Source organism: Phalacrocorax aristotelis, chromosome 3, assembly GCF_949628215.1.
Source record: "Phalacrocorax aristotelis chromosome 3, bGulAri2.1, whole genome shotgun sequence".
In the NCBI taxonomy this organism is placed as follows: Eukaryota; Metazoa; Chordata; class Aves; order Suliformes; family Phalacrocoracidae; genus Phalacrocorax; species Phalacrocorax aristotelis.
The window spans coordinates 125,190,960-125,216,871 of record NC_134278.1 but is presented as its reverse complement, the minus strand read 5'-3'; the positions used below and the strand labels follow the sequence as shown (position 1 = coordinate 125,216,871).

The 25,912-nt window shown below is 44.6% G+C and overlaps 1 protein-coding gene across 3 annotated transcripts in view; it reads left to right on the top strand.

Annotated features, from left to right (window-relative positions):
- SLC35F3 (solute carrier family 35 member F3) overlaps nucleotides 1–25,912 on the top strand; it is a 200,211-nt gene that overhangs the window by 122,781 nt on the left and 51,518 nt on the right. For 2 of the 3 annotated variants that reach the window (XM_075089474.1, XM_075089476.1), the window contains exon 3: nucleotides 24,379–24,703. In XM_075089474.1, the coding sequence (XP_074945575.1) occupies nucleotides 24,379–24,703 (325 nt within the window). Of the gene's footprint in view, nucleotides 1–7,526; nucleotides 7,760–24,378; nucleotides 24,704–25,912 lie in introns of those variants that run through there. The other variant, XM_075089475.1, reaches the window with a different exon arrangement.

The window sequence follows — 25,912 nt, the reverse complement described above, 5'->3', positions numbered from 1 at the left end:
AGCACTGTTAGTGTGCACAGGCAGAAACTTAAAATCACAGAGCAAAGGGTAGGAGAGCTTGAGAGGTGCACAGCTTCTGGAAAGCTACAGAAAATCTACTTTGAAGCTGTAAATTGTGAGGTCTAGGATGCCTCCAAAAATCCCAGTACTGGCTATTAAACAATAAAAAAAAGAATCCACAGTTGAATATTTTTTTCTGTCTGTGTAACTTTCTAAGTGGATGTGGCGTTCCATTCATATTGGAAGCTTTTTTGTATTAGCACCGCGAGAAATTTGACAAAGAAAAGACAGGAAAGAGGAATGGAAAAGACAACACAAATTAAAAAAGAACAAAAGAAATACTGACATAAAAAGTAAGAAGAAAGAAAAGTGCAGAGTATACACAGGAGAACAGGAAAAATGTAATTGTTTAAAGTGTTTAAAAATAGTCTTCCTGGTAAAAGGGCAGCACAGGAATCAGTCAGGACCTGCTGGCTCTTACGCATCTTTGGATTTCAGATAGGTAGCAATTTTCTTCCTGGCAAAAATCTGGCAACTTATTTATTTAGGGTGAAACCCTCTCCGGTTCAAAGGCCACTGGGAGAACTTACATCCTACCTAATCTTTGGCTCAAGCAGCTGGCAGTACAACTTAAATTTGACAGACATCGTGATTTTCATCCCAGAGCGCGCTGCCCATTAAAAGGGTGGCTTGAAATAGAGAATATATTTGCTCGGAAGTGTCTTTACTGTTATATTCTGAGAGTTCTTTGGATATTCCTTTTTCATCTCATTTTTTATTCCTTTCCTGCCTGATACTACTTGGGAGGGCACCGCAGAGTTCTGTAAATATTCAGGTGAGAAGGAGAAAAAAAATGTGATTCTGTCTTCAGTTCTCCTGGTCTCTGCTTGTGTGTTTGAGGCCAGGAGGGTATGCTTATTTACTCAGTCAATTCTGAAAGAACTTCTTCTTTGAAGACAAAAGCTTGCCTCATGGATTGAGCTTCTTTCTTTCTTTCTAAGCTGGAGTCTGAACAGTAGATTTTTTTAAATCCTGGTTTTAGGTTTTAGATTTTTAAATTCTGTTTTCATATGTTCCAACTTCAGATTTTTTTTTCACCTATTTTTTTTTTACAATGCTAGAAGTATGAGCTACTGCCAAACGTGGTCTCTTGGCCTTTGTGTCTTTACTAGAGGAGTCAGGTCCTCCTAAGCTGGAATGTTACAGCAGTAGAGGTTTAACGCAGCTTACACGCTGTTTCTGATGGCGGAAAACATGCACAACCACATTTAAATGCACTTCACATCCAGTGCTTTGCAAGGACGACTGGCCGGGCGCGGGCTGGTGGTGAACAATGTAGAGGTGATGCCCAGTTATTTTTAATAGTGTATGTAGCCTAGATAATGAGAAAGTTAAGAAATAGTTGTTACTGAATTGTTGATATTGGTAGCATAATGATGTATTTTGTATGTTTCGGGGTCATTAAGGTCTCATAGTTAGGCAGCGTCCCGTATGCAAATATGCAAGGAAAAGCAATTGCCTGATAAACCCAGGAAGGTCATTAGAAAAATTGCCAGGCTGTTAGGATGTGAGAACACTACTTTCTCCAGCCACAACTGCACAAGGAACTGCTAGTTTTGAGAATCAACATTTGAAATGGCTAAAAAGTGACAAGAGACAGAAGGAGGGTTGGTGGAGTTGTCAGGAGCAGCTAGTGAAGAGCAGCTTCTACCAGGCAAAACTGTTGAGCCTGATGGAGTTCCCAGGGAATGACAAATGCAGGAAGACAAATGGGCATCTTAAGTGTTTTACTGGTTTATTCCTTTTCAGTTTCTCCTGTGTTGCCACCACTAATATCAAGAAATGCTATATATTTAGGTAGTCTGACTGCTGTATTTCATTAGAGGTTACAGCTCCTAAAGGCAAATGTTGCAGGTGGCCTCAGTGAACAATAACAGTTGCCACATGATGGGTTGTTCCTAAGCCACCTGGTCCAGAGATGGGCAGTTCCCTTAAAAAGTCCGTGTGGAGAGGCAAAGGTTTAGAGCCAATCTACTGAAGGAGTTACGTGGGTATCGTGTAATCGTGACAAGAACCGTGTGAATTTGCATTGTATTCACGGGCCGTTCACTGTTAAACACCTGTCCTCAATCTACTGTTAGTCGTAGGAGACCCAGTGGCCTTCAGATAATGAATAGTCTCTGTCATATTTCTTCTGCATGTCCGTTTTTGAGGAATTATTGTCCTGGGCTAATACCAGTGCTCACTTCATGTGTTGCCAAAGACAGTGAAGACTGAGACTGTGCCCTTGACCCCCGGCAGTGTCAGACAGGTTTGAAGCAGATTGGCAAACATCCGATTCCCTTGTAAATGTAAGGCTTGGTTCACAAAACTCCACAATTCCATACCTGCCCATGGGCACTGAATTAACTTTTCTTTAAAATTCAGAGTAACATAAAAATTGACAAAATGATTCCCTTCCAAAACATGGTTGAGACATGAATGTTTCCTGTCAAAATCCTGAAGCACAAGTCTAAAAATTAAAGTTATATAGCCCAGTGTTGAAACTCTGAGACTTAAACTAGCTTTTTTTCTTACATTTTGTGGAATTCACTGGTATAATTTAAAATGCAGCTGTTCTTCATGCACAAAACCAAGAGAGCCTCTCAGAAAATATTGGAAACAGTTAATATTTCATGAGATTTGGAAATAACTTTCATCAGTGCTGTCTCCCCCAGTAATGCTTACAGCAGTTATAAGCAGGTTAAAAAAAATATGAGGAAGATATGCTTACCAGGACTTCGCATCTGTGTCTAGGAACTGTGGATATATGGTCATATATACAATCTGCAGACTTTACAGACCCTTCAGACTTGACTGTTATCTGTATCACTGCATATCTGATCAAATTTGAAGAGAAGGCATTCAGGTATAGCAGTAATTCTGTAGCAGTCTCTGTTCAGTGCAGTCTGGTGAACACCTCTAGCCAGAAGGTGTTTAATCCTTCCTCTTCCCTTCACTGCCTTGTTCTGTGAATTCAAGACACGATACTGAAAGTAATTGAACTGTTTTGGTATGGAGAAGATTGGAAAGACGTCATCCTTACAGCTGGGCTAATATTGCAGAGAAAGACTGTATGTAAATTTGACAAAAATGTGCATTTGTTCTGAGAGGAGGTTGTGAATGCAGGAGGCGTGCAAACAGAATAGTGGTGGATGGTCACCAGACAGCGCGTCTAAATGCAGATTTCAGAATGACTGCAGGACAGCAAACATCACTTCCAAAATAGCTATTATGTGTGTTTGGAAATGTGCTTTTGACATCCATGGTTTTTTAGTTGGGAAACAAAAACCAATTAGAAAGTTATTAGACGGTATCCAAACAAAACTGACACAGCATTCAAGTAGAACAAGCTCCTCACAAACACACTAATAACGATATGTGGAGAATATTCACCGAATAACTTCACATAAACTAGAGGAAAGGATGATCTGTTCCTGACAGATTGTGGGCAGTGTAGGTTTCATGCATGTATTTGACTCCTGGCAGATGAATTCATTCTGGCATGAGATGGAGCCTATTAGGAAATTGGCTGCACAAGTAAAAGTCCACACTCCATTTCCTTTAGGGTTGCTAAGCACAACAATTATTGCCCTCAGTGGTAAGGCAAACACTTAAATTAATAAATGTCCTATTAATAAGTACACTAAACACAAAAATATCTGAACTGGAAAAATACCAACTGTGCACGTTACCAACTGGGTGTGTGTTTCATGTTGATTAAACAAACTACCTAACAGGATAAAAGTCAAAGGTTGTAGCACACATAACTATGAGAATTTAGTTTTGTCTTCAATCTACTTTTCTATGTCAGTAAGAAACCTTTCAGAAAAGTGATCATGATACATGAGCTTAAAAGCAATATGATGCTGGGGGTTAGCACACTCATATATATACGTAAAAAATCCAACCCAACGACTATAATTTCTTAATCTAAAATGAAGAAGGGTAACTGACTGTCACAAAACCAGTTCCATCAAACTGCAAGTTCTACAAATTCTTCAAACAGGGCAAATTCTGACTATCTCCTCCTGCTTTTTTAGTCCGGCCTTGCCTTTTTCACACAAAGCATCCTTGCTCTTGGTCGGAGATGACAGTCTACTTTGTCCAGTTTTCAAGCTTTGGGAGTTTCCTCTCCACATTTGTAAGCCTCTCTGCAGCCCAGCTTCTCCTCCCTGGCCTCTTGAATACGGGAATTGTGTTGTGAAGGAAAAAAGCAATAAATTTCACTTGAAATTTTACTGAGTGCATCAGTTTTGCATTGCTTATACTGTAAGATACTTACTGTAAATTAAATTAAATGTAATCCAGCAGCAAATGTGTTAAGGCTTAGGGAGGGGGGGAGGCTGCAGCGTGATGCAAGTTACAGAAAGTAACAAGCCTTCTGCCAAATGCAGCTCTCACTGCAGAGCCCTTGGAATACAGTCCTCAGGCACCCTAGCCTTCATGAAATAAACACAACTTTTTGTTATTGTGATATGTGGCTGATATTTTTACGCACAGTCTAAGACAGGGGCCTACTGTGGATCTCTGGTGTAAGTGTGTGTGCCCGTAAGGTCAGCAAGAGAAATCAGAGACTTGATGGAGTTAAAATGCTCTGGGATCAGGGTCGAGCAGAGCTGTATCAGCCCCAGTTAGCTGTACTTCACACACGTACTGGGCAAAAGATTTCCAAAAGCCCGCAGGTGGTTCGATGTCCTATCCCCAGTTTGAAACCAGTCTTAGTTGGATACTAATTGACCTCGGTGCCTTTGAAAGCTTCTCTGGGGTGACTAAACTGAACTCTGAGGAGAGGAGGCTTGAGTGCTGTGGGCATGCGAGGCATCGTCAGGGGAGGAAGAAGGACAGGAAGTTTGAAGGCTTAGATGCCTCCCAGCTCTCTTGCAGCACCAGCTGGCAGAGGTGCACCAGTCTCTGCTAAGCAGCGCACTGGGACACCACCCTCACCTAGGCAAGCAGAGGTCCAGCCAGCCGCGGGAGGTAGTTACTGCCATACAAGCCATTGCCGTTTGGAGTTCTAGGCTTAAAAAAATAACATTGCAAGCCTGAAACATGTTAACAACTCTGCAAATTGTGCAATATTAAATATATGCAGAGTTAGAATAACATGCCATCAAAAAAAAAGAAAAAGTCTTGTTTTCAGCGTGATTCTCCAGGTGAGCAGCACCATCCTCCATGTAAAATAGTGTACTTACTGTGTCTTTCCTTTAAAAAATAAGAGAGTGTAAACCTTGCAGAAAGGAAAGAGTAGAAGTGCCCAGCAACAAAGACTTTTTAGTAAATATCCTTTTAGTTCTTATGAACATCCCATTGATTACAAGATAAAGCCAGTAGAGAAGTCTGATTGTCCTGCCTTGTGCCGCCATTTACCTCTAGGAAAAGTAGGTTAAATTTGGATGTAAAATGTTGATTTAGTAGTTTCAAGCTAACACAGCAGAGGCTCGATGATCCTGGAAGCTAAGCTCAGAGCAGAAGCCAGCCAGGGTTATCTGGGTTCTGCTCCTCACTGATGTTACCTGGTCATCTGAATCTGAGGGAGTCACTTACATTCTATGGCTGTATTTTACCCACCAGTGAGCCTGAAGTTTCTTCCCGGAGGCAGTATAAAATGAATTAACATTTTATAACGTGCTTTGAAATTCTCAGATAAAAGGCACTGCAACACTGCAAAATATTTCATGGACAGAACCGTCTGAGGTGAGATCTGCCTCTTTTTATGTATCTTCTTTCGAAGATAAGCTAATTGGACCCCAAGATGAAATAGTGCAGTGAAAGATGGACCCACAGTTCCCAACATGCCTATGGTCTGTAACATTGCAGGGAGCTGAATGGATCAGGTAATTCTACTAAGAAGGCCTGGAAATAACCATGAAAGCCAGGGTTTTTTTCATTTGACCAAGCCGAGCTTTTGTTGTCTATAGCACTAAGCACATGAATATACTCTCTAGAAGGACCACTTTGAAAGAAGCCTAATGATTTTTTTTATAAAGCTCATCCCAAAGACTGACACGGAAGAGGCATAGGAAATGCAAACCACCCCTGGACTTCATCAGGCTGCAGATCACCACATGAGACCTGTGCAAACTAACAGTCCAGATTTGACCCACCTCTTAAATATATAAGAGCTGTCCAGACGGCACAAGTAAGGTGGTGCTTTCCCACGGTTTGTGAAACAGTCTGTCGGGGCTGCTTTTCAATAGCTAGTGTTTATATAATTAACAAATACTTTGGAATGTTTGTAGAGTATTGATGGCTGCCCGGTCTTGTTTGCAAAGTACACTCATTTTAATTTGACCAAATCTTAAGAAATGTTGAGTATTTGCATCTTTGCTGACGCATCTCGTATCTGAACCTGGTGAACGTGCCAATTATTTTCATACCCACAGAAGAAGTCGCTAGGAGTAACGGGCGCTGAGCTCACCGTGTTCAGCATCTTGTGAAAGCTGCTTCTTTGCTTATATTCTTAGCGACATAATTATCTTTTTACATGTCTCACGTTTGTTCATTAGAATCTGTTCTCTCCTGGACCCACTTGCGTTAAGCCTTGCTAATTAACACCAGACTTCTGCATATCGACAGAAGGGTAAATCTACCACACGTTGTTGGTATGTCATGACTGGGGGTCTTAAAATTACTTGTGGGGCAAAAACCCACCATAACAAGTTGCTACATACGAGCAGCATCTGGTTGTGAAATGCCACATTTTATCTAACTCGTGTGTAGGTACAGAGGTATTTTGTTTCGTGCCTCAAAAAGAAGTTGGTAAGCTGTGTTAAGAAGGCTGTCGAGTAGGCTGGTGCAAGTATTGGAATATTATTGATAAATCAATGGTGTGCCCTCATCTTGAATGCTGTGTCTAATTTTGGTCTCCCTCTCAGAAAGGCCACAGCAGGAACAGAAAGGCTGTGGAAACGATGGTAGAAATTACTGAAGGCACGGGTGAAAATCGACCCCGAATGGTGACCAGACTTGAGGGAGGATGAAGGAGGGCACTAATACGGGCAAATAACAGCAGAAAAAAAAAATGGTTTGGAGAGTGGGAATTATCCTCTCCCGTGAGACAGCGAGAAGGGAACGAAGCAGACCATGAAAAGGCAGGAGCCCCTTCCGTGCGGGGCGGCCGCCCAGCGCCAGCAGCAGCCGCCGGGGCCGGGAGCCGGGCTCGCCCCGGGAAGCCCTGGCACGAAAGCGGGGAGCCGGAGCGGTGTCCGCAGCCGCATTACGGCCCGGGCTGCCCGCCCGCTCTGCCGGAGCGGTGCCCGGGAAGGCGCCCGCGGCCCCGGAGCGAGTCACGCCGCCGACTGGGGCTCCGAGGCCGGAGCGCGGGGCAGGGGCCGCCCGGGGGCTCGGCAGCGCCCCTCACCGCGGCGTCCGGGCGCCACCCCCGCCTCGACCCGGGGGGCGGCCCCGGGAGCCCTGGGGGCGGGCGGCCGGGGGGGGCCGTGCCGGTGACGTCGGGTTTGCAGCAGCCCCGAGCGGCAGCGGGCGGGCGGGCGAGCCCCAGCCCCCGCCGCCGCCCGGTGCTGCGGCAGAGGGCGGCGGGCCGGGAGCCTCTACCGGGGGAGCGCCGCCGAGGAGGGCTCCGGAGGCGCCAGGATGTAGGCTGCGGGGCGGCGGGGAGCTGCCGCCGGCGACGGGCTCGCCATGAAGAAGCACTCGGCCAGGGTGGCCCCCCTGAGCGCCTGCAACAGCCCCGTCCTCACCCTCACCAAAGTGGAAGGTAAACGACGGCGCTGGGAGCGGGACGGGGGTACCGCCACGGGGGATGCTCCGAGAGCAGCGGGTACCGCCACGGGGGATGCTCCGGGGAGACTGGGTACCGCGGCAAGGGATGCTCCGGGGCGACCGAGTGCTGTGCCGGGGGATGCACGGCGGCGGGACCCCCGGCGCCCGCCCACGGGTCGCGCAGCTCCCCCGCGGCCGTCGGGCATCGCCGGTGTCCACCCCCGCCCTGCTCTGCTCCGGTTCTTTCCTCCCCCAGGCTCCAGAGGCAGAGCTCTTCTCCTGGAGCTCCCCTCGGGCTCCCGGCAGCGACCCCCAAGCCCCTGGGCAACTACCTGCCAGTCGAGACCCCCGGCAGGAGGGAGGGAGGGAGGATGCTGGACAGATTTGACCCCCGATGGGAGGGACACAGCCCTCACCTCTGGTTGCCAATCCAGCTGCGTGATAGCAGTGGGGTTGGGGCTCTATGGCCAGGAGGGACATCAGGAGGAGCCCAACAGCAGTAGTGGGTTGGCAGACCTTCAGGGACCACAGGGACCTTTGGAGGCTTTCAGGGACCATGGCTGAGGACCCAGAAAAGGGCAGTGATGTGCTCAGGAGGGTCTCCCAGAGAGCTCTGTAGCTCTGGGCATAGCCAGTGGTGACATTTGGGGTGAGGAGCTGCGATCTTGGTTATATGATCTGTAGGCCATGTCCTAGAGAGGCAAAGCAGGTGAGATGGGGGGGGTGATGTAGAGGCAGGATGAACCGAAGGAGGTTGCAGGTCAGGAAGAGGAGCCCACGCAAGATGAGGCAAAGAGGAAGAAAAACTCAAAAAAGGGAATGACTGAACAGTAAGAGGCAAAATATTAATGTGAGACTCCATAGAAGGCTCATGAAGAAGAAAAAAAGTAATATTGAAGAACTGAGGACCAAATAAAGGAAAAGAAAAAAAGGTAGCAGTAGCTCTGGGGAGGAGAAAGTGAGAAAATGCAGCAATGCCCAAGAGGGGGAAAGGAACTAAAATCAGCATGTAAAAGTACCTGAACCTTCAGGAGTACCTGAAGGTTGTTATTTCAGTTCATGGAGAATACAGTGGTTGCATTCCCCCAACATAAAAACCACCTGCTGTAGAAAAGGGATCTCAGTTTTCTGACCGAAAGAAGAGCAGACCTGGTCTTCATTGCACTATAATTAGAATTTTAAAAAGCCCTTGGAGTTAGCCTTGTGCACAGTAGAGTGTTCCTCTCAAGGTTTGCATTGGAAGCTTCTCTGGGCAGGGAACACGTCTCCCTTTCTTTTGGTGCACTGCACATGGTTTATGAGTCATAAATAATAATAACCCACCAAGTTCCAGCTTTGAAATGTGGGTCATCTCATTCCTCTTCTACCAGTTCAAATACAGTTTATTACCTGCCTTATATAGAAACAGAAGCAGCGCAATCTTCCCCTGTGCCATAAAATTGAATCCTTTCAAGCATTTCCATGTCCGCTCTGCATACCAGCTCTCAGATACCCTATCGCCACCCACCAGGGACTTCGTTAACCTAGTTGGACCTTTCCTTCTTCACTTCAGGTTCTTTTTTTCCTTTATCATCAATGGCAAAATCTAAATTGCCTTGATGGTGTATGATAGGGCCCAGAGGTTGCACAGAGGCAGGCTAAGAGTTTCCTTTGCTGTTTGCTTCCTTTTAATGAAACAGACTGTCTTAGTTTAAGAGCTTCTCTTTCCGAATCAGTTGACAACGTTTCTTTTCAGACTAATATTGACTAATTTTGCCAGCTGGTGGTTGGAGCCATGTGAAAAAGCCAAGATGTAGTTACAGGCAAAAATAAAGCAAGGCAGTGGCATACTGTGGACTGCTTGCTTGCCTTGGTCTGGCTGCTGTCCTCTGGCAAAGACTTGCCTTCGTAAAGTTCTCTGGTACCCAAGTCCCTTGCAAAGGCATAGCCAATACTGCAGGAGCAAGACAGAAAAAACTCTCCTTTGATTCATAGTTATGATTATTTTCTCCACTATCAACCACCATCAAAGCATTTAAAGGATCTTTGGCAGAGCCACTAGCAATGTGTTCCGCTCCAGGATAGTTAGCCAAGAGGAGCCTTTCATTGATATGCATTGCTGTAAAGCCTTCCAGCATTCCCTCTATTTTCCTGTCGGTGCAGCAGCTTCTTTGCTTTAAAAGGGAGATAAGGACTTTTTGCGCCTTCAGAAGCGTGACTGCTGTTTCAAATTATTTCAGAGATTGAATCATCAGTATGCACTGAGCCTGCTGTACCAGCACTTTTCAAGACAACTGAATCTACATGCATCACTCAGGCAGGCGGTAACCATACCATGTGTTTTCTGTGCCTGGTACCATTACATACACTTTAATATTTTGAGAAAGGTAGACTCGGTGCCTGCTTTGTGCTTGTCCATCTCTCTCAGTTGTTGTTTTTCTCACCAGTTTCCATCCATACCTGTACCTGAAAGCACAGTGTACTTTGAGGACTGACTTTGCTTCCATGGGAAGGTAAATATTTCCATCCCCACTCTGCATCTTCGGGTCTTCCAGAGGCAGGTGACATCAGCTTTCACAAGGATCTGCAGGACTATCACCTTGCCAGAGAAAACCCATCCTCCGCTTCATTATCCCCTACCTAGAGCTACTTATTCCCATGTTTCCAGCACCAAAGAACTAGTATTGCAGCCTCCCCATATACCATGTTTCCTCTGCACTGTTCTGTTGGGAAGAGTGACTGGTGATATTTGAAGTTGCTTACAATGCAAATGATACCTCTCTGCTTTCATTTATTACACATAAATATCTAAACTGAGTTGTGGTGGAACCAGATTCTGCCACATGCTCAGCTGGAGTAACCTTATCTGCATCACTGGAGTTGCAGGGAATTTGTACAAGTGCAAATGAGAAATTAATTTGGCCTTTAATATATTGCATGCCTGCAGGGAATTCATCATAAGTGCATCAACACATAGCTTTAATAGCAATTAATAGCTTTAATAATAAATCTTTTTCACTTCTTTAGCACACACTGAAGATCCCAAGCACAGCAAAAACCTTCATGAGTGGCAATCTGCTTCCTTAAGATATGTGGTCCTTATTATCCTCATTTTGCAGATGGGGCAGCTGAGAAACTGCAGAATGAAGCAACTTGTCTAAAAACAAGCAGCACGTCTTGTCACAGAGCAGGCAAGAAAAGGCTTACAATAGATATTAATTGATCCTCAACCTCCCCACACATGCATTCTGGCCGCGGGATGGCACTGCCACGAATGGATGTGATAGAGGTGCAAGAGAACTTCTTGTACTGAAGTCAATGACTTCAGGTTCCTACTAAAACTTTCTTTCTGGGAAATAAGCTGACACGCTGCATAAATATATATCCAGATAAATACTGCGTAACTACTAGCAGTGTTCTGCTGGTGGCATCTAAAAGCTTTGGTAGTCAGGCAGCACTTGTTTGTCCTCTGAGCACTAGGACAAACCCTGTGAAAATTTCACCCAGGAGTTAGCATTTGTAGAAGCAAGAATTGTGCCCGTTGGTCTTTTTTATGTGAGAACTGTACATTATAGAAATATGCAGTGCTTGTGCATTCTAGAAAACAGAAGCAGCTGAAGAGCAGGAGAGGCCAGGGGTTTGGTGGCTCAGCCAGGGCTGTGGGTTTGTGTGTGCTTCCCCACTGAAGTGGCCTTTGCGAGGAATGCGTGCTGGCTTCTGCGGGGTGTAATTTGCAAAATGCCCACTTTTGATCAGCCTGTCTTCCTGCACAGAAGGCAGTCTTAGATGTGAACATTCACGATCAGGGCAGAGACCATCAAACCCACCTTGTACTTGCTCCATAGTTGTGGTAGCAGCTTTTGCTCGCTCCTGACTGGAGCTGGGATAGAGGGAATGATCTAGGGGTGAAGGTAATGGTAACAAGTTTGCATGCAGCTACTGGAATGAATTGCTGTGTGTCTGCTTCTCCATGGTACCTGCCAGCATGCACTCTGTTATTACAGGGTAAAGTCAATGGGACTTACTCCCCTGATGGAAAAGCAGTACCCTCTTCCGTGTTTACTGTGGGTGCTGGGTGTTAAGTGCAGTGTTAAGGCAGTAATTACACTCTGGCTTTGCCCCAGGGCAACTTTTGCCCAATTTTCCTATTCCTTGCAATATTTTCAGTTAACACAACAGCATATTTGAGCAGATATCAAAGATCTTGTTCCAAAGACACAAGGAGTTTCTTCTTGTGTAACACCTGCTCCCTTCCCAAATGGCACCATGCTCTCTTAGGCTTTAAGCAGGCTCAAGATGAGCTATTCTCAGCTGTGCTAGGCTTACTCACTGGAGATTCCCACCAGCTCATCTTTGATCATGTCCCACTGGTTATTTTGTATACCATCTCGCCTGTGCAAACTCATAAGCTATAGGCTTGGAGGTGACTCATTACTTCTGCACTGTATGTCCCCTCTCCAAATGATACAAAAATAAAATGAGACCACTTTGATGTTACTAAACTAATGCCAGAGCAGGAGCTTTAATGCATCATGAAGCAGAAAGATAAGTTATTAAAGATTTATCTAAGCTTCCTTACTTTAGTGGCTGAAATGAGCCAATATGTACAGACTATGGACAAACAAGAGTTTCATTTACAGTGACAGAATTTAATAACAGCACCCATTGGATCATCTTCTCAGACCTTCTGTAGATCACAGGCCATTACATTTCACCTGCTTGTCCCTGAATGAAGCAAGGTGCATTTTCTAGTCATCTTGAATCAATTTAGGCATTTGCTCTCAGAAAATAAGCAGATTACTAACCCGTCTATTTAATTATAGAACTCTTCCATGAGAAGTTGGAACAACAACTAGTAAAAAATAAATATTAAGTCACCAGAATACATCATTCATTGTCTCCTATTTTCATTTTATAATTCTTGTAAAAAGATTAGAGCATCATAGATCATAGACTGTTTCAGTTGGAAGGGACCTACAACAATCATCTAGTCCAGCCACCTGACCAGTTCAGGGCTCACCAAGTTAAAGCATGTTGTTAAGGGCATAGTCCAAACGCCTCTTAAACACTGACAGCCCTGGGGCATCGACCACCTCTCTAGGAAGCCAGTCCCAGGGTTTACCACCCTCTCGGTAAAGAAATACTTCCTAATGTCCACAGTCTAAGCCTCCCCAGGTGCAGCTGTGAACCATTCCCATGGTGTCCTGTCACTGGATCCCAGGGAGAAGAGCTCAGCACCTCCCTCTCCACGTGCCCTCCTCAGGGAGCTGCAGAGAGCAATGAGGTCACCCCCGGCCTCCTCCCCTCCAAGCTAGACAAGCCCAAAGTCCTCAGCTGCTCCTCTCCTCATAGGACATCCCTTCCAGCCCTTTCCCCAGCTGTGTTGCCCTCCTCTGGACATGTTCAAGGACCTTCTCATCCTTCTGAAATTGTGGGGCCCAGAACTGCACGCAGTACTCCAGGTGAGGCTGCACCAACACTGAATACAGCGGATCATCACCTCTTTCGACCGGCTGGTGACGCTGTTTGATGCACCCCAGGATGCGGTTTGCCCCCTTGGCTGCCAGAAATGTTGCCCCTCTTTCCTAATGGCTGACAGTTGTAGACAGTAGGATTTGTAGCATAGGAGCACTCCAGTATAAGAGCCAGAGTTCAGAAAAGACCAGTATTTCAACATAAATGTCTATCATAGCTCAACATGTATTCCCCAGCAATTTCCCAGTTATAAGCCTCATATAGAGCATTATTTATGTTGTAGCTTTCCTAGCACATTATACTCAGCACAGCACAGTCGCTTATATACGAAGCGGCTCCCTCTGCTTGGCTGGAGTACCATCACCAACCTTTAGTCCACAGTCCAGTTAGTCTTCGTTAATTATAAACCATGAGATGCCACTGCAGACCTGGATAGCATCCTGGATAGCAGAACCAGGAATCTGTCCAAAAAAAGAGTAGATTTACTTCGTAATCTTCACTGAGTTTTGCTGACAGCCACTGCAGTAAAAGATCAAAGGCAGCAAGAAACAAGGTGTTCTTAGCAGTGGAGAGACAGCTTGCTTTTATGCAGAGCTGCCTACCAAGTGTGTTGGCAGCATGTACTGGAGAAGCCAGGTACCACCTCCGATATTAACTGCCCAGTTCCAGAAACTTGGATCCACTCTACCTGGACATAACGCAGGAGTATGTAGCCTGGAAATTTTGTGACTCCTACTCAAGGCATAAGTTTTGCCATGGGACCTAGCACCCTTTGGTTATACAGAAGTTATATGTTGACTCGTCTTTAAGTAATAGGTATACATTTTGCTCAATATCACTACTTCTGGCACCAAACCTCCTCAAATAATAAAAAAAGCGTGAGCCCTGTAATCCTCGTAATTTAGTCATGGAGAATTCAGACGTGAGGAAGTATGATCTAGAAATGCCTGTTTGACAATCACCTCAAATTCCCTAGTGCAAGTCTCAGCAAGGATGGTACTGTATTTATGGCTGAAAAAGGCATGAGTCTGTCTTCTGTAGCTGACTGAAACAAGTGAGGAATAGCAGGCTGCGAAAGCCTTTCTCACTGAAAAGCAGAAGAGGCAAGTATCAGAGAGAAAATAGAAAGCAGAATTTTTGCATGTAATGTATTTGTGCACAGAGTTATACCAAGTGCCTTGGTGCCAACATGGGTCTAGCCAAACCTAGCTTTGGTATCAAAGGAGACCCAGCTTTTGCTAAGCTTGCTGGTGAGAGGTGAGGAGGCACCCTCTTTCTTCTGGTAGATCCTTGAGCAGCAAATCACGTGGGGATTTCTCTGGATATATGTATGTTACTCCAACCACTGTGAGCATGCTCAAGTCCATGTCAGGTCCACTCTAATATCTGGTTATTGGTTGACAGAGAACAGATGCTCCAACTATCTTGTTCTGAACTTAGGATCTAAAAAAGTATTGTGTTTGAGGTTCAATAGCAGGTTAACCCTTTAGCTTCTAAGAGAACAATCAGTTGGAGTTAGAATTCCGTATACAAGAAACCAATGGGCAATAGCGAAATCTTCTGTCTAAAACTGCGTTTACTTGAAAGCGAAGCAGCTCTGAATTTTGGAAAGCTCCATCAGGGAGAAAGAACATCGTCTTGTTTTTGACAAAATGCAGCTAGCATAGCCCCCACAGTTAGCATGAATTCACTTACCTCAATATAATACCTATATATATATATATATACACACACACTGATATAAATGTGCTATTTATACTAGTATAAGTACTTGAATCCCCTTGGAGATAAAACTACTACTCAAGAAAGACACGTGGCACTCAAATGCCTGGCTAATTAATACAGTAGTTGCCTGCAGGGAATCCAATTTTTTTTCACCAGAACAAACAATGATCTCTCAAACCTTTGTTCAGGGTGAAATTTGCACAGATTCTGATTAAAATTTGCCCAGAATACAGTTTTGGACATAGCTTGTTTTTGTTGTAATGGAAGTTCTGCTTCCATAGAAATGCTGATCTCTTCAAAGTCAGTGGTGAAACTCCTGGTGACCTCACCAGGTAGCTCACTGTAAGCTTCAGCCCAGTTTTTGTTCAAGGAAGGAATGCAGAATAATGAGAAAAAAAAAAATTCTCTTTTTCCATGCTATCAAGAATATGTATCTCATAATCAGGTTTATTCTTTACATGTTTTTATGGCTGTTACTTTGCAGTACAACAATGCTGATACTGTAATAAGCACCCATTATCTTACATTTTCACTCTGGCCTCCAGTCATGCATGCTGACTAATAATAAAAAGGACGGTATTTAGGGGAACTCCCCACCCCACAATATGGAATATCATATTTTAATGAGGCCCATTCAAGTGCAGCACTTTTAATAGAATTTCTAAGCAGTTGCCTCTGAAGATAAATTAAATGGATTAAAGTTCAAATGGCTGCAGTATGGAGTTGATAATTTTTCAGCTGTCTCTGTATCAGTAACAGGAATTAGAATATACATTTTGCAGGGAGCCTTGCTGGAGTATTTGACAGAAGAAGAAAGAAATACATATGCTAAGGAGGAAAATTTAGTGTATATTCAACAAATATGTGCAGATTATTTAATTCTAGCTCTTAGTAAGCTTAGGTATAATGTTTAGCACAGGATAAAACAGGGATTAATACATTATAACCATTAGTGATAGAAAATGCTGTATCTGTGAATAATACTTCAGCATTTGGGAATACTTGTTACAAGACACTTGTGCCTATTTGGTACAGGTTAAGCTATAGGGATGGTCTGGTGGTATCAGGACAGGAGAATCCTCTTGATTGCCTGTGAGCCAACAGACGTATTTCCTACTCTATTGAAATTAAGGTGAGATGGTCAGATAAGTTTGAATATCCTGCATAGATTATCGTAGCACTTCATTTTGTATAATTAGTTAATTTATGTTATGAATTCCAGTAGCAAAAGAGGGTCTGAACTCAGACTGCATTCATCTTGCTTTGAATCTGTGTTCATGCATTTGTCCCCATTTCCAGATGCCTACATCCCTTATTCTGTAGCCTCAAGCAAATTCAGACCTTCTGACCTAATAGGTTAATACCCTGGTTTTGTTCTTTAAAATAGCCTCTACTGTGGATTTTAAAACTACCTGCTGTATTGATTTATTCTTAATTTAGTCATGCCATTCCATGATCAAATTAAGTAAAATTATTTTTATCTGTTCCTGTAAAAGCAAAGTATTTAAAGAAAGTGCTTTAAACTTTGTTTCCCAAAAAGCGTCTAAAAATCCATATGTGCAATGCCATTTTCACCAAATATTTTCATTTTAAAACCTGATTTAATAAAAGGTTTTAGGGGTTTGTCATTTTTTAAATTACAAATCATTAATTGGTATTCATTAAAAAATACAACACTGGTCTGTTAGACCTTCAGCACCAACCATGGTTGGAAAGCTGGGGAAATGTGCACAGACAAACACAAAGTCCTTGCAGTCCCATCCGCCAGCCACCCATGGGGACCCACAGCTTCCCCATAGGAACCCAAGAGCAATTTCCTCAAAAATCACACGCGCAGCCACCATATGGAGCCCAACCAAAGGTCCGTCTGGTCCCGTCTCCAGCTCAGTGGAATTGATCGGGAAGGTATATTTTCTAGCCTGAGATGCTCCTCTCACAGTGTGGGGGTGTGCTGACAGCTGCAGTTTCCCCAGATGTAAGAAACAAATTTTTTTTCTCTGTTTTCTGCTTTGTTCCTAGTAATTTTTTGGCAGTTATTTTGCTTTTCTGGCTGCTCCTGAACACTGACTTGCCCTTTTGTGGAGCAGCCTGTGAAGGGCTCAGGATCCCTGGTGGCAATTGCCATCGCTGCGTGCGCAGTATGTGAATTGTTTACTCCCACCTGCACCTCTTTATCGGCACACTTCTCCATCTGCTGATTTATGACCTAGTCACATAGCCTGTCATCCCTTGCAGCTGGTCCTTGCCCCTGCTGACCTGCCTAACCTCGTGTCGTTAGGAAACTTTGTCACCTCACCGCTCACCCCCTTGCTCACGTTAACTATGGTTGTGGTGAAGAGCGCAGGTGCCACAGCAGACCACATTGCTGTATTTACTCCTCACTGGTTTCCTATCTTGCACTGAGCCTCTTATGCATTCCAGCACCTTCCCTGGCTGCTTGTTTTCTGTAAGGCCCTTTGGAGTGGGATTTTGGCAGAAGCCTCTTAAAAACCTAGAAAGAGAAAGTGCATCTCCTTTATCAATGTGCCTGTTGACCCCTGTCAAGGGACACCAGTGAGGCTGCAGGGTGAATCATCTAGCTTGCCCGGTAGGTGATGCCGAGCAGTCCTGTGCTTTATGCCGTGCTAAGATGCCTGTTCCTCACTATTGCTCACTCTCTCTAGCACTTACAACTCTGTTCCAGAGTTGAGTTGGCAGCTAAGTGGCTGAGCCCTTTCCTTCAAAAAGTGGAGGTGGAGTGTGTGCTCCTCTTCAGTAGCTCAGTGCGCAGAGCAGCCTCCCACCCCCTGTGCTAGAAGGAGCAGAGATCCCATGTGCCCAAGTGGGTGCCCTAGTCTGCAGGCCTTCCAAGGCCAGGGGAGCCCAGATATCAGCAAAGCTGGTCTGCTCAGAATGGAAAACATCCTTATCTACTGAGAAAGCATGAAGTGAGGAGGTCATTTGCGCAGAGGAGAAAAAGTGAAGCTCTAGGCCTTGTCCCAATGACTAGTTTAGATACAGAATTGAAATATTTCTTTGAGATGAGTCTTCAAATGAGAGATGGAAACTCTCAAATGTGTCTTTGAATCCTGACAGGGTCTGGGTAAGAGAAGCACAAACCTGCTTAGGAGTCATGGTGCTTAGGCATGCCCAGGAACAGGTTCTTTGGCTCTAGTGGGGCTGGGAGGAGGACGCAGCTGGTGTAAGCAGCTGTGGCAAAGCTAAAGCTATTTTGGAGGAGGGAATGTCCCTTGATGCAGAAGTTAGGCTGTGCATGTTCTCATTACTGTTCTGTGCAGCAGAGACCTAAGCCTTTGGAAGGGATGATACACGGAGATTACAGGCTTCCGAAATGAAGTATTAACAGTTCCTTAAAACCAACTATCAGGCTGACCTGTGAAAGGAGGGGTCATCACAGACGATGGCATGAGAAAGCTGCACTAGCTACTGGGTGATTTGCCAGGTAACAGAGGAGTCCCTAAGACCTCCCCCTTTAACCTGACCAACTGTGAAGAAAATGCCCAGGCAATGTATCTGAATAAATATAATTTCAGATTTAGACAACTACAGCAGCAATTAGAGATGTAAATCACTGTGGATTTGGCACTTCATCTTCTCTTCACAGGATGATACCTCAGCTATTTTTTAACAGCTTAGCTCAAAAATACTGGACAGCTAAATAATGCATAGCTAGTGTGGTAGACAGCAATGGGATAAAAACAGTTTGAGGAGTTTGGGAGTCTGCTACTGAGGCAAATAGTATCATATGTCCAGGAAACAACCACCAGAATTCATTGTGTGTGTTCTTAGGTATGTTTTGTAACTGGTAAGTAATTGTGGTGGAACTAACAGTCTCCCACTGATCTCTCTGTGTAGTAATTACCGGGTCAAGAACTCACACAGCATTCAAGGTTGTGAGAATATACCTTGTGTAGTGTCCAGTTCTAATTGCCCTGCATGTCATGGGTTTCTACAGCTCTTACCACGCTGAGGGTCAGGTGCTGTCCTGCAGGACTTGCCTGAGATCCTTCTCTCCTATTTCTGTTTCTTCTGTTTTGTTATTTCACAGAAACAAAGTGTTACAAACTTGTTCTGTGCAGTGCCCAAGCAGCTACGAAACGTTTGAGAGGCTGGCAAAATGGAAATGCCGTGTGGATGGCTCATTTGTAATTGTCACAGAGACCTGTGAGGATTCTTCCTTTTGTCAGATTTTTTTTTCCAGAAGCCTGATTTAAAGAGCTGTTTAAGAATATGCTTACGCTGAAGCACATTCATAGCCTGGAGAAGCTGGCGGAGTTGTGCATTATCATTAGGCACATGCTCCAGTCCCCAGTAGGCAGGACCTTAGTCTGTGAGGGTCACTTTCCCACTCTGAAGGGTTGGCAAGGGCACCCAGCACTTTTGTAATAGTTCTTTCACTCGTTTGCAGACTAGGTGGCAACAGCTAAAGCAGTTCATTGCTGACAGCTGAATATGTTTGTGCGGCAGGGCCCAGGTCTGAGCCTACCGGTGCTGTCTGCCGTGGCTTTAGTCTCTGCTCCTGACAGCAGCCGTGGAGAGGTGGGACTCGTCTCACCCACCATCAGACACCTACACCGGAGACACCTACTTCTGAGCTTGTCGCCCCAGACTGTTTAGAGCTGGTGGAGAGAAACAAGCACTTGGAGAAGGTGATTCATCTGGCTTGTTTTAATCGTCTGCTTTAGGAGGAGATAAACTGTGCTATGGAAATGTCTTTTTCTGTCTACTAACTATGCAGAAAGTGTAAATGACTGTCGCAGATATACAAGTCTGCACAGCAGATGTCTCAAACTGAGAAGATGAACGCCACCCTTGGTTTGTGTCAGTATCACATTTTTAACATACAGAGTGAGGTACAGTGTGGTCCTATGGTAAGGCTTTAACTGGCTAGCCGTGCACAGGAGTCTTAGGCTTAAAGCACTTTTGAAGTGGTCTGGACAGGCTATTTAAGGGTGTTACCTCTGCTGGGGTGGATTTTCTCTACCCCAGTGTGAGCACCTGTAGTCAGTAAGAAAAGGCACATCATCTGAGGCATCTGCCTTACGTGGGATATACAGTACCTTCCAGTGCCCATTTTTCTCCATGACCTCAGCCAGGAGAGTGGAGTGAGAAGCTCAGGTATAGATGCCCCTACCACAGGTATCTGAAGTCAGCTGAGAGAGGTCTCACCCCTAATGGAGGAAACAGGATAGCTGTTTTCTGGGGTTGGGGATCCCCACGGGTAATGGCATTGGCAGTAGTGTTGGAGGTGATTTCCATCCTTTGCTTCTAAATGCCATGGGAGAAAGGTTGGGCTGAAAGGGAGGGAGGAGGAGTGGTTCCATTTGAGATTTATGAAACCGGAAAATGAATGAACAAAAGGGAGGATGAAAAGCCAAAATTAGTAAAAGCAAGATAGGCAGTTTCCTCCATCTCAGCATCTTGTTTTGTTCTTTGGGGGTGAGGGGGATTACAGTAGCATACAGAGCAGTCTGCTGCAAGAAGCAAAGGAAGAAATGCATTAAAAGTCCGGAGGAGGATGTCCAGAAATAAAATTCTTTAAGGTCCTGCCTCATCCGTTCTTTGCCATCTTTAAATTCATGTGTATTCCATTGCCAGCTGGCCTTTGTGCAGTGCTAGAAGGAGAGTGAAGGACTTCTTATCCCTGTGTGGGTTCGATGTCACCCCATCTGTGCACCTGTGGTTTGGGTGAGGAAAATGTCCCAATGCCCAGACACAGGGACTGGGCAGGGGGAGCTGCAGGTCTGGGTGTTATGCATGCCAGCTGGCAGGCAAGTCCCCAGCATAGTAAATGAGAGGGTGAGGCCACATGGGTATATATCATCTCTAGCGTCCACCGCTTCCAAAGACAATCTGACTTTTTGGGGCAGATTATGTCCCAGGTGTCTTCCAGCACAGCGCTGCATCCACTGGTCAAAGCTGTGCCCATTTGACATCTAGCCCTCCGACAGCACAGGAAATCATGAGGGCATGATGCAGTTTCACTGACAGATACTACAGATACTGACAGATACTACAAGTCTCAGCTTATCACTGTTAATCACCAGGACAATGATTTTTACCTCAAAATATGAGTTCCATCATCAAGAAACCCATCATGCCTGGGATAAGTTTTTACTCCATCCGGAATGTAAATGCATCCAAAGAATGAGCATCCCTAGAAATTTAAACCTTGAGCTCCGAGATCACTTCAAAAGTCATACATGCAGTATTGTCTGTTGTTGAAAGTGAATGTTTCTGTTGGTGTATTTAACACAAAATTAAATGTACCTGGACGAGTCATTTTGCCTATGGAGCAGAGAAAACGTCAGTAAAGTTTAGCTTTATTTCATAGGGAGTAATTGCCATGGAATAGACTTAAAAGGCAGTGATATTCATGCAAGCTGTCCAAATGAACTGCTGACTCATGAGTGTGTGCACAGTACAAGGGGGAGCAGGGTGGGCAGCTTCAGCCCTTGGTGGGGAGACGATCCTCACACAGTGTCTGTTGTGGGGTGTCCACCAAACACTGCATTATGTTAGGCTGAGTGACTGGTGCATCAGATGCTATAGCTGTGATTTTCCTCCTTTTCAAGGATTGCCAAGACTACTGGGCCAGCGGGCCAGACAGGTTGTCTTGCTGTCTCAATGATCCATTCTTATTTTAGAAAAAATAACACAGCTTCAGTGTTGTGATTCAGAGCACCGACTCATCTTGGGATGTCATATACCCTAGTGGCTTAAGGCATGTTCCCTAGTGTTAAATATCTTCAGCAGAAGGGGTTTAAATCCTGGTTTGATGCTTCCTGGGAGAATAACTGCAGAGAAGACAGGGACGGCAGGTACCCTGTTAGCTATCTTCTAGAAGGAGGAACATTTTTGCCTACCTTTCCAAGTAGTTTCAGAGATGCAAACTGTGAGTGGAGGAAAGCTCTTCCCTGCCTTGACACAGTGGCACAAACCCCTCCTAAGCTCTCGCTTGGCACCCTGGCTGCCTGGGTCCCTCTTTTGTGTTCCCAGCTCTCCCTGTGGTCCATGGGAAGGATGCTGGAGTTCATTAGGGTGTGTGAAGTGTTTGGTGTTGCAAAGACAACGCCCAGTAGAAAAGATTGAGAGGAAAGAAAAAATTCAGTAGTCATTGCAGGACTTGTGTGGTGGACAGCAAAGAGAGTGCTGGCAGCTGCCCATTGCATGGTGAAGTTAAAAGAAATGAATGTACCGTTCCCTGATAAGTTGAACCCTGAGCTGTCTGTGCAGCGAGTGAGGCAAGAAGCATTAGATACAAGCAATGATGTAAAGAAAATGTGTTTAAATGATTTTGAATGAGCTAAGGTTCACAGGCAGCCTTTTTTTTTTTTTTCTCTTTTTCAGTTCTAGCTTCTCCTAATGTTTAGCAGTTAGCTTGTAACCTTTCCCTTACATGTTTGATACAAAGCCATGGTAACTTTGGATAATTCATTGACCTGCTGGTGCATCTCCCATTACGTGGGAAGCTGCCCACATCATCATCTATTGAAAACTGAAATAAGTGGAGAGATCAGCAACATCGCCCTGTCTCTTAAAGCCTCCCAAAAAGACTGGATGTTTATACTTTTGTTGCTGTGCATTCTTTTTAGATTTCAAGATGACAAACAGAGGCCACAGTTTTTCCTGTCACAAAATACAGCTCTACTAGGCAAACTGATGGTACTCTTAGCTCAGATCATCCATTTCTTATCTGTAAAGAAATAATGAAATAGTTCACTCCATTGGAATAAACCTTTTTTTTTTAATAATTCATTAGCTCATGTAAATACAAATGTAGGTAATAAGAAATAAAGTAAGTTAGCTAAATAAGAAGCTTTAAGAGACTTTTCCATTCCATATAGCGATTCTTACCAATATAAGGAAGGATTTTTTTATGTGCAGATCCCTCTTAGTCCACCTTGAGTATATATGAATGTTTGGCAATAATAGAGTCTCTTGTCCCGTCTGTACCTATATTTCTTTTTTCACCTTTCAAGGCATGCAATGACCTCTGGACACTTTTGAAGTTAGAGTTTACTGGCTTTCAACACGAATTACTGTTACATCGTCCTTCAAGTGAATGGACCAACTAAACTGAAGTCAGCCTTTAACAGAAATCACTGCTGAGTGTTGTGTGCAGGTGACTGACAGCTTTAGCAGATGTTAAATGGAGTGAATTTAAGGAAGGCAGGTGAAAGCCCTAAAGGCAGTGGCCTGCTGCTGAGGTCTGCCAGCACGTTTTGATCTTGATGGGAACTGAATCAACTAACCTCACTTTACTCATTCATTCACAAGCGGGATAGAGTATCTGCCGATAGTGGTATGACAGCGGGGCTGTAACAGTTCATGTTTAAGGGCGTAAGTAAAGGGGCATGGTATTTTAGGAGAGAAGTTACTGTTTCGTTAAACCAAGTGCTCTAATCTGGACAAGCTGTAATAGGGACAGGATGATCTCCAGAGATCCCTTCCAACCCCTGTCATTCTGTGACTCTGTGCAATATGTGAACGAGACAAGTTTCTGGAAACATAACGCTGAAGGAGGTTTTGATGGCTGTCATGCAGCTGATTTGAAACCAGACATGCAGTGGATGCTGCCTTTAAAAATTATCACCTGGTTTGTATAGTGTCTGTAACTGGGCTGATGGGTGCTCGGGTGCATAGCTGAGGGGCCACCTCTGCTTTGGGACCCCGGCCGCTGGGGTCGGCAGCAAGGCATGTGCGAAACCGAGCTTTCCAGCAGCATCCCAGGCTCAGTTATACTGGGGCAAAGTTCCAGTCCATGTGCTGCTTTAAATTTGGTGCAGGTCTCAAGCTAACACGCTAGGGTTGCCTAGTCTGAGATGCTCTTCGGGGCAGCCTGTGGCTTGGTCTAATTTTTGCCATCTGGTTACATGTTTTGCTAGGGATCACTGAAATACTAGCTGATCCCAGTTCAGTGTTCTTCATTCTACTTACATTGCAGATACTGTGCTTGACTTCAAGATTAAGTACATTGTCACCTCTCTGCTTTTAAGAAACACCATATTCCATAAGATGCTCAATTCCACATTTTCCAAGACAATAACAATTCCAAGTGTTGTTGTAATCCCCTTTGCTGCTTTATTAAACTCAACACCATATTTTTCATTCGTTTACACATCCTAACAGCATCAGTTTAAGTGGCGTGTTAAGCCTTTCTATGTAAATCAGAGCAACATGTAATTTTCATTTCCATTTTACCCAGTGGCTTCTAAATCTAGAGGTGATAATTATTATTTGCATTGTAATTATGCCTCGGTTGAACCAGAGGCTTTGCAATGATCTAAAAACGAAACACATTCTGTGTCAAGATCTGTTGGGGTGGGGTTTTTTTGCTGGTAAATAACCACGTGACTTCAGAAGGGCCTAGGATTTGAAAACTAAAATGCAGCCTGGGTTTTCTTAGTAAGCCTTGTGTTTTCTTCTCCCCAGGGGATGAGCGCTCCCGGGAGTCTCCAGCCCCAGCTGAAGCACAGATGCAAGCTGGGGCGGAAGGCAGTGGAAGGGTGAACCGCTGTTGCTGGAAATGCTCCGTGACACAACTCAAAAAGATTTTCTGGGGTGTGGCTGTGGTCCTGGGTGTCTGCTCCTCCTGGTCGGGTTCAACCCAGCTCGCAAAACTGACCTTTAAGAAATTGGATGCACCCTTCACTCTAACGTGGTTTGCAACAAACTGGAACTTTTTATTCTTTCCTTTGTATTATCTTGGACACGTTTTTAAGTCAGCTGAAAAGCAGTCTCCAAAGCAAAGATACAGGTATGGGAGCTTTTGTTTATTTTTTCCTGTGGCTCTTGCATGCTGCTCTACCTCTAGTGGACGTTTTATTCACATCAGCCAGCTAAATCAAATTTGCATTTGCTTTCCTATTCAGGTTTGTTAAAGGATGTTCTGAATTCATTCCGTGTCCTGTGCTAGGTGATATGTTATTATTCTTAACACAATTTGACTCCAACGGCAAGAAATCCAGGTTTATTTCTGATATATACAAGTCACGTAATGGAAGTCTGCATTTTCTGCAATTGCTTCTCAAGAGTTTTCTGTTCAAACCTCTGTGAACATAATTTTTTATTAATATCTTCTGCCTCTACCCACAGCTGGCTTTTATGGCAATCTCTGAGTAAGCTAAACAAGCTTTCCTTTTCCAAACTCAGGACTAGTGCAGTGCCTTGAATAGCCAAGTAAAAAGTATTGCAGTATTTTCCTGGCATTATGCCCCTGACATCAAAGGCCAAGCTCTGATCCCAGTTAAACTCGAGCTGTTGTGTTTATTTCCGGGAGGAAGCACAGTCATAACCAAAGGCAGCACTTTGTCTTCAGCACACCTTGTCTTCACGGCAAGCCAAACCCACACAGCCTGAAGCGCTCATGGAAAACCCTGAGTGCCCGTCCTCCGAGAGGGGCTGAGGATGCTGCGGCTGCTTGAAGGACCGCCTCTTGGTGTGCGCTCCTTCATCTCATCTCATTTTGGCCTGAGAGGTGTCTGGGACAGATGGGATGACTCAGCCATCAAGATGTCCCGTGTCAGAGAGCTTCCCTGATACGTGGAAGGATGTGAACAACATTTTCCCCTTCTGTTACACAGTGGGGCTCACGGCCTTTTAATGAAGTCGTTGAGAAAGTAAACAGTAAGAAGTACACATTTCTCAGCTTCCAGCTGTGCAGCAGTGAGGTGGAAACTCATCATAGGAAAAAGTGTAAGTAACCAGGGTACTCAGGCAGTGTCCTACCTCAGATGACTAAAGTTAAGATTATAAATGCCGAAATTGCAGTACTTAGCCATCATTAGTTTCTTCATCTTCTAAATCATTTGGGGGCTGCAGATAAAGGAATTTCACTGTTTACTCCTAGAGCAGTATCCAGAAGTTTTAAAGGTATTTCCATAGGATGCCATGTTTTCTACACTTCAGTTTTCAGTTTGTATTTGTTGTTTGCTCTACAGCAAACATGGTTGCTCCAGAGATGGGA